Source organism: Thalia democratica, unplaced genomic scaffold, assembly GCF_965202585.1.
Source record: "Thalia democratica unplaced genomic scaffold, ktThaDemo2.hap1.1 HAP1_SCAFFOLD_1082, whole genome shotgun sequence".
NCBI lineage: Eukaryota > Metazoa > Chordata > Thaliacea > Salpida > Salpidae > Thalia > Thalia democratica.
The window spans coordinates 18,541-28,249 of record NW_028140002.1 but is presented as its reverse complement, the minus strand read 5'-3'; the positions used below and the strand labels follow the sequence as shown (position 1 = coordinate 28,249).

Sequence of the window (9,709 nt, the reverse complement as noted above, 5' to 3'; positions counted from 1 at the left end):
TGTTTTACGACTGTATATATTTTATTCAAGCCATTAACTTCAATATTTATTCTTAACTGAACTATATAAACTACTCAGTACTTTATATGTTGTTAACTAACTAATAGAAAGAAGTTAACTAGTTAGAGAAAAAAAGTTTGTTAATAACTTTGCGTTACTTTAAAGTTTAAATACTAATAAAAACTATGATTAAATTATTCATTAGAGATATGAAGAAATTTTTGGATGTTCGAGTTTAAAAAAAACCCTAAATTATGTCTTAAATTCAGTTGACAATTTCATCCGCTTTAACAGTTAAAACTTATCTTGTAACTACCTTGACTTTTTAAAAACTTACTAACAATAATTTTAACTAAAAAAAAACTTGTGGTAGTGTGATTAATGACCCCGGCTACTTAAATAAACTTAAAAACAGTTTAATTCAAGATTAACGTACTTATTAGATATATATATAACATATGTAAAAATAAAGACAATAATTAAAATGTTAATTTATTGAACGGGAATGAGAAACAAAAATACCGGGTAGAATATAAAACGAACAAAACAACAACTCGTTCCTGATCATTGCAACCTAAACAACCAAGATTTTAAAACTTCTCATACAAAATATTCCCAATATTGTTCGCCATCAGCTGTTGAAACTCACAATTAGCTCCAAAATATTAGTCTATGGAGTTACTTGAAACAATCCACTCTAACCAATTTATTTTTAACCCACATATAAAACTAGTTACCAAAATAATTACCAATTGTGCTTAATAAAGAGAAATTGAGTCATATATTTGGTGAGACGTTAGAGAATTAGCTAGAAACAATCAAAAAGTGTAGAAGAGAATATAAAGAAAGAACTATGTACAAAAACTCAAAATAATAATATACCAAACTCTATTTACTAACGAGGTGTTGAAATTAAAACACAAAAATTGAAAAGAATATAAAATATTTGGTGTCTCAGGGTAGAAAGGAAGGGGATAAAATATGAGACAGCATAAAACTCTAGAAAGCGTTTAGAAAATGTAAGTTTGTTCCGAGTACATTCAGTTGTAGATAAAGCTTCTTTCAGCCTAATGAACATAATACAACTTATTGTAACAAAATGTTAGTCAGAGACATGTTTATATTAACAATTTGTAAAGAAATATTTATTTTTCTGTATAAAATTTATTGACTATCATAAACAATTTCATCTAAGCTTATAAAAACCATTATTAAAAACCGCTTAAAACAAAAAGGTTTCAACTAATAAAAGGCGCTCCGACCAAACGCGAGAGAAGTCCTCGAAAACGCGGGAAAGGTTCTCTCATATGTATATTTGAGAGAGGTTAGTACTTCATCTGCCCATTACCTTGCTGCTGGGCGTCACCCCCTGCCTGTTGGTCCGCTGGTGGCTGTGGAAAAACACGTGTAACTTGGAGAAATGCAAAAAACATACAACTTGGAAAAACACGGTTTTTAAGATTAAAAAAGAGGCTCAACGCGTGATTCTTAGGAAATGAGTCACCAGTTAAAGTTTCAGGTTTTATTATAAGGCTTTTTAAATGAGCTTGAAATTTAAGTTTTGCAGACATTAACAACAAATTAACAAAAACAAATTTGCCACTACATATTTAAATAAGACAGAAACTATCACTATGACAAACTGTTAAATTATATTTATCCAACCTGCTGCTGTCCTTGTTGTGGGTTGCCACCCTGCTGTTGTTGCTGGGGACCGCCTTGTTGCCCCTGGTTACCCCATTGACCCTGTTGCTGGTTTCCCCACTGTCCACCCTGCTGGTTGTACCCACCTTGCTGTCCCCACTGACCGTTGTCCCCGTTGCCCTGGTAACCACCTTGCTGTTGTCCACCCCACTGTTGCTGCTGACCCCATCCCTGCTGCTGCTGTCCCCACATCTGCTGGTTGCCATGGTAACCCTGCTGCTGGTTGCCACCCCAACCCTGCTGTCCCCAGCCTTGTTGCTGTCCGCCCCATTGGCCTTGTTGACCGCCCCACTGCTGCTGTGGTCCTGTGGGAAAAAAATCAATAAAAAAATTAAAATTTTACAGGTAAGTAAACATATGTTAGTGATAATTAATAATACAGTGCTTACTCACTTATCCGGACAGTTTTGTTCAGAAGAAAGTTCAACAATTTTCAATATCAAACATTAACATTTTTGTATTTAAGCTTTCATGCTGTAAGAAAATTTTAAACAATCTGATAAATTCTACAATTTTGTTCATTTTTATGACGTAATAAAACTAGTAATAATCATTAATATTCTATCTTTGTTCATAGCTAGCTTAATTATCAAAAATCTTTGCATGTAACGTAAGTCAGTTTTTAAAAATTAACAAAACTTTTAGTTTTTTATCTAAACTTTCAAAGTTTTTTTTTAGGTAATTATATTCTGAGTGTTTTAGAAATAGTTTTTAGAAAAGTTTTTTTAACCATAACACTTTTATTATGCATTGCATTATATGCAGCAGTTATATTATTATATGAACAAATTGATTTTTTGTACTTATCCGGAATTTTGGTTATCCGGACATGTTTAAAAAAAAAATTGCCTAGCGTGTCCGGATAAGTGAATAAGCACTGTAATAGTATTTTAAGAGGTACTTAAGAAAAATTATATTGTATTCAAGTCAAATGGTTGTATGTAGTTGGAAAGTCGATCAACAACAGTTCATTTAAAATAATGCGATCTGGATAAGTCCTTAAAATAATTATAAGGCATAAATACTACAGTCACATTACAGTAATTGCCTGATAAGTCCAGGCCGCAGAATGTCACATGGAATGTTGTTGATGGTAGCAGAGTTCAATAAAGTGTTTAACATAACAGTAATTCATAGTTACTATATCTGCCTGATAAGTCCTAATAAGGACAAAGCCCCGCAGAATACAACATGGACGCAGAGTGCAATGTAGTGTGTAACAAAGAACTTGAACGAAAAACAGTTTTTGTAAAATTTAATCCAAATAATTGTTTATAATAAGTTAATAAAAAACAGTTGTAGTTTGTCTTGAAGTATGTTAAATAGAATAGTTTCAAATGTCCTAACAGAAATTAAATGCGTGTAACTGATTAATGAAATCTAAAATTTTAATAAACTAAGGTTATTAACAATTACCTTGCTTAGCTGTCATCAACTAACAAAACTAATTACATAATTGAACTTGATTTTTCATATTTTTGCAATCTTTAATTAATAACAAATAAGCAAACTTTTAAAATAAAAAAACAATTAGTCTTCGAACTATTAACCGCTGTTTAAACAATTTATGCATATCTTCAGAACAAAAACTTTCCAAATTTACATGTCACACTATACTTTCGACATAACGTTTTAAAAATCTTCATACCGAAAAAAGCTAAAATTTTGTTTAAAAAAAATATGCTATGTGAAAAGAACACAACGTCAAAAAGAACACAAGCAACGTCTGTGGTGAGTTCAAGAATACAAATATTATTATAGGTATGTAAAAACTATAATATCTATTTTAATTCTTATTTGCTAAAACCTGCTCGTGGTCAAACTTTTAAAATTTTCTTCAGATTAAAAATACTTTTTTAAAATTAAAAAGTAAATCATCATTGATGACCTTTTAATACTAACAGCACTGTTCTATTACAGTTAAACAGGTGCATCTTATTAAAAAAAAATCAATAAAAATAATGCTATCAAATTAGATGAACCTGTTTAAACTTATATACTAAATAAAATATTTTTAATTTAATAAAATTACACACCTATAGTACTTAAAATTACTTAAAAATGTTTGCTATAAAATACTTGTTTTTTTAAAAACGCACAATAAATGCAACTATAATATTATGTGGGGGTGTTACCTTTTAAACTTAGATCAAACGCAATAAGAAAAAAAAAATACTGATTTAACATTAAACAATGTCATGGGCTACCAATTTTAAGATAATTTTTATACTGTAAACAGCTTTTGGATAGTTTAAAAAATAATTAATAACATTCAACTACCATTTGAAAAAAAAAAAATATATTTTATTTAACAGTTTATATTTCATAACTGAAAAATATGGTCAATATATTAAGCTCTGACTATCAATATGTACAACTGATATACCTAATACTCATATGTGAATGCTTGATCTTAGTTTTAATTTTGAAAATTAATATACAATAAAAAAATTAAACTACTCCTACAAATGTATTATTAACCATCTCAGTGAATATCAATAATTTGCTGAACATGATGTACTGCGGTGTGAGAATAAATACTTTTTTACTTGTACGAAAGTAATAATTTAATCAACCTTTTTGCAATAAAAAAAGATCCTCATGCTTAAATTCTGTGACTTTTGATTGCCAAGTTGATGAACTACAGACATGTAAGTTTAATCGGTTTTAGATAAAGTTAGATTAAGGTATCAATTTGTACAATAATCAAGGAATAGTTAATTTATCAATAAACTACACAGTTATTCAAAAAGTATATATAATTTTCTCACCTCCCCACTGTTGCTGATGCTGGGGCGGGCCCTGCTGCTGTTGTTGCCATGGTTGCTGCTGCTGTTGTTGCTGGTAGTAACCGGGCTGACCGCCCCCTTCCTTGCCCCAACTGCATTTCACCTGGTAACCTTCGAGTTGCGACTGGTGCAACGCCACGATGGACCTGAAATATAGTGAACTCTTTTAATACAATGACCAGGCTACTGTGAACATGCAGGTTAAAAGTTAAAAACTAAAGGGATTTTTTGTTTTTCTTAGCAAAGTACTTATGGGTTTGACATAATAGAGTCTAATTAAGTCATAAGAGAGATAATTTAGTTATAGTTGTAAGTGTTGGATTGAATTATGTAGAATTTTACAACATATAATGATCATATAAATTCGTAAACTATAAGTCTGTTATTTATCTGAAACGTAATACAAACTAATTACAAAATGAAACAGTAAAGTAAGCATAATGAAATTGCATATCTTGTATGTTGATTAATGTTTGTTTAATAGTAGTAATTATTTATACTGTACAAATAACCTATATTGCATTGCTATATATGGATCTGCAATTGCACTGCTTTTATATATATGCAATTATAAAATACTACCTAACAAAATTTCTATCGAAAATATTTTTGTTGCCTCACATGTTTTTTAATAGTCTTATTATTATTACATGCAAATACTTTATTATTAAAACTTTTTATTTGTGTTGGTATCTCTTATACAGAACTTGAAATAAAAATAATATAATACCTGGATTACAGTGATAGTTTCTGTCACAGTAAAACAGTTTCATTTTTACAGCAAATATTCAAAAAAAAAATGTATAAAATAATTCAAATAAAAAAATTATTTCACAACTCAACTGTACAGTAAAACCGAAACAAAAAATACAACAGAATAAATCTTCCAACAAATAAATAAATTCAAACAATATACGAATTCCAACCTGGCAGCGTTGTCGTGGGTATCCAATGTGACGAAGGCGAACCCTTTGTCAGGGAACACCCTGACTTTGGTGACCGTGCCGTAGGGAGAAAACGTCTCTTTCATGAGCTGCTCGCTGATGCCCGACATGCATCCACCAAGGTACACTGTGCAGTTCGTTGGCGAAGTCAGGTTGACGATGGTGTCGAAATCGAGTTGCGGCTGGGTCTGCTGGTACTGTTGACCTGTTTAGGAAAAAGGTAACGTATTTTCAAACTATAATTACTTGCAGAAAAACCTAAACTTGATGCTTAAAAAGCATGTTTTTATTTACTTAGGGTTAGGAGAGTAAGAGTGCATTTTGTATTTAATAAAAAAAAAACAACTGCTTTTATAGCTGACCTAAAATAGGTCATATGAAGATTTTTGAACTTTTTTATCAAATATATTTTTGAAACAGTTTAAAATCCCCTTTAGTAAGAGGAGTAGATGATTTTTTATGAATAAAGCTAATTGTTTAAAACATATTGATATAGGTTTGCTTTTGTTAGTATGTGGACTAAGAAAAGTTTAATTTGTTGATTTTGATTATAACTACTTTTTAACAATAACTTTTTATTATGTAAAAATAAATATAGTTTGTACTTACATTAGTTGTGTTTTTCTTAACATATCAATTTGTTCTTCAGGTACCAAATGGATTTTAAAATTTATTTATATCTTTAAAATATTTCGAAAGTTTTAAGGTATAAGAATTTTCTTTCAACCGTTTTGTAACTAAAATTTAACAATGTCAGAATTTAAAACAGTGGTCCAAAAGACAATTGAACATACTTGTAAATATATTTTATGAACTTTGCTTAATTACTAACAAGCTTATTTATTCTATTCATGTATTTATGCCTACATGAACACCTGCATATTTTTAGATTATAAATTAATTGATATCCTTCAAAACATAATACTTTTAATTGTTGTCATGCTTGTATCAATATCTTTATTATATGTCCTCAGATTAAATTAAACAAGGAAGGACTTATTTAAACCTACTTAAATATTAACCTTACACTTAATTATAAAAACAGAAAAAAAAACTTTTTAATAAGTCACTAGGAACTTTTACAGAATTTTACAAAAAAAAAGAAATATAAACAAGTATAAATAATAACAAGGCTTGCTTGCAATTTTTTGCTGTCTCAGACTAATGGGACTGATCTCGTATAGATGCTTTGTCTAAAATAAATATAAATGATGCTTTTAAAAAGAGAAATAGAAACCAATATGTATATATGAACCAAAACAAGAGTAAAACAAGGTTAGTATAAAAATTTGTAAGTAATTTCAATAAATCAAAATATGAAATTAAATGCAAAAAACAATCAACATCAAACTAAACACACCCCACGTTTTTCCGTATTGTTGACCTATTAAAAATTTTCATTTTTAGAAAATTTGCTTTGAAAGGAAATCAATAGAAACAAAAAAAAAACTAACTTCTATGTGTAATATTTATATATATGCAAAACAATAACATAAATTTTTGAGACTTTATCTTTTTTGTTCAATATTTTAAATACAGTTTTGTTTTGTGTCTTTACAAAAATAGCAGGCATATTTCAACAAGGTTGCCAAACTTTTTTGAGAACGTCCTTCCAGGTTTTCTGAATTCCTTCAAGGTTTTTTAAAATTACACGTTTTTGGGTCATTTTTAGTTTAAAGCTTAGAAAAGTTAAAAAACTATGCTAAGTACTATAAAAACATTCAAAAGATGCTGTAAAACTACTTTAAATGTATTCTTTATGATAAATTATTTTTTTATGATGACAATAAAAATTAATCCATATGGTAGATTTTTCTTGTCTTATTAAAATTCTACAACTTAAAACTGTTTAAAATTCCAGGTTTTTTAGTGATTTTGTTCAAAAGTACAGTTCTTTTTTCAAAATTTCTCAAATTCCATTTTTTTGTCTAAATTTTCAAACTCTCAAGTTTTTCCAGAATTCCAGGTTTTTTTGGCAACCCTGTTTTACTTTTCAAATTTAATGCTTGTTGAGTTATTTATGGTTTAAAACAAATGTTAACGATAATCTTGTAATAGTAATCAAGTTTTCTAGTTATGTTTAAGTTAGTTTTATTTTAACTTGTCATGATACAATTTAATAGTTAAGCAATACTGTATTTAGGTATTTTTGGCAAGAGCAACACGTGATGAAGTCATAGGGTGCAGAACCGACTACCTCAAATTAAAAAACTTGTGTCAATCTTTTCTCATTCTACATAATGAACTCTAAAATATCAAGAATCACATTTGATCTGCACTCCTATAGCGTCATTACCCGTTGTCCCTGAAACTTAATAAGACACAAACTACTTCAAAAATTAAAAATCTGACCTCCATTGTTCCTTGAGGCCCAGTGACACCTCAGGGATCTTCCATGAAGAGCTTCAGTCAAAACTGATCTCTTCTCAACAATGTCCCTGGCGTCCTCGTAGTTGTTGAATGAAACAAATCCGTAACCCTTGGACTTGTTCTTCTCGAAGTTCTGCATGACACGAGCGTCTACAACCTCTGCTATCTTGCCAAAGTAGATCTAGTGCAAAATAAATAATACTATCTGCAATTTTATTTTCATAGCAGACCTTTGTGTTTAATTTAATATAAAAGTTATAAATGTATTTTAAAAAATTGTCTTAGCTACCCTACAAAATATATATTGGTAAACAACAGGTTTAATTAGAAAAAGTACTGTTAATTTCTTGAAATTTTGAACACCATTTAGTTAAGATTATTATCAAATTTAAAATTAGTTTTATATCAGTTATATTTATCATTTTGTCACAATATAGTAAAAATAAGTGTGTTCTCAAACCATGTATTACTATACTTTATACAGGTATTATACAGCTCTTAAGTTACAAACAATATATATATAACCAAATAGGTGAATCAGTTTATACCTTTAAGTCTTCAGAAGTGGTCTCCGGGGCAAGGTCACCCACAAAAATCTGATGCCCCTGGCCAAAAGTCTTCTTGGCACCTCCCGGCTGAGTGGCCCAGTTCACTTTGATCTCCTTGCCTGAAGTAAATTTACTTTAGACTTTACAGCATATTTGGTGGCTAATAATTACTCTTTATTGTTACTATATTTTTTAAAATTAAATAACATGGCATGAAAAAAGGCTCAAGTTCAAAAATGCTGTGGTGCTTTCATTAAATAATGTTTTAAAGATATTTGATATAGTAGAAAAAAACATCATAAATCTGTGTTAAATGCTTAATTTTTTGTATATGAAATGTTCTTTTAATTTTATGAACTTGTTAACTTGCTCAATCTTCATCTTGTAACATAATCACAAAAAAATACCAAATATATACATTTTAATTCTTTTTACCCTTATAACTAATTATACTCTAAAAATAAACCACTGACCCAATACACAGCAAGCATTCATGGAACCTTGTGCAAGAACGGCATGTTCCCTTTGGAAGAACTCAACAAAGCAGTATGGATCCAATCCATTCAAATTGGAAATCATCTTGCATGACCTATAATAATGAAAATATTTTTAAACACTCTTACAATAACAGTAATTGAGAAAAACTATTGGCAAAGAGTCGGAATAGCATGTTGGTTGGAAACTACTTCAAAAGGCAATAATGTGTATAAATTTTCTATCAAGAATGATTTAAATACTTATTATTTATGCAAAATGCTTTTTCTTTTAAACACACCTGAATAATGTTCTTAATGACTAAAATTTATTTTTGTAAAAAAATTTTTTTATCAATATAAGCTGCATTAGCTGACACTATAAATTATTTTCTTTAACCTGACAGGTCCAATAGCAGCAAACAGCTGGTGGATGAGGCCCTCGGAAGCCTGTGGGTTCAAGTTTCCCACGTAGAGAGTGTTTGAAACATTTGAATCCGGATTCATGATGAAACTATGTTACTTATAAATAGATTCTGTAAATGAAAAGTTATTAGCACAAAATATTTTGTGAAAACTTAATTTTTATATCAGATAGTAAGCTTAACTATATTGATTTATATTGAAAGTACTGTTTATTTATACAGGGTTCGTGCGCGAATTTTTTTATTTAGCCTGACATTTTTTCAAAGTAAGGAAAATCCTCTTAAGAAGTCATTTTAGGTATTAGTGGTCTTCATTATTACTATTGTAGTCTCTGACTTCAAATAGCTGTATCTCAAAAATATTTTGAGCTTTAAAAATCTGCAAAAAGCAACTCATAGCTTAGTTACAACTCAATAAAATAAGACTAAATTGTGAAAAGGGTGATTGACTCCCTC

General features: G+C 29.4%; 1 protein-coding gene across 2 annotated transcripts; it reads right to left on the bottom strand.

The window, feature by feature from the left end:
* Window positions 1-620: 620 nt before the first annotated feature.
* On the bottom strand, window positions 621-9,366 carry LOC145847784 (nucleolysin TIAR-like). 2 transcript variants are annotated; one of them, XM_082953707.1, is made up of 9 exons: window positions 9,229-9,366; window positions 8,829-8,944; window positions 8,356-8,474; window positions 7,790-7,988; window positions 6,798-6,821; window positions 5,420-5,642; window positions 4,476-4,639; window positions 1,666-2,009; window positions 621-1,391 (listed from the first exon to the last, which is right to left on the bottom strand). In XM_082953707.1, exons 1-9 carry the CDS (start codon window positions 9,333-9,335, stop codon window positions 1,326-1,328), a joined length of 1,362 nt encoding a protein of 453 aa, XP_082809833.1. In that variant the 5' UTR covers window positions 9,336-9,366; the 3' UTR covers window positions 621-1,325. The 2 variants fall into 2 exon arrangements, with proteins under 2 accessions (XP_082809833.1, XP_082809834.1); XM_082953708.1 differs by lacking the exon at window positions 6,798-6,821.
* Between the last annotated feature and the right edge of the window lie 343 nt (window positions 9,367-9,709).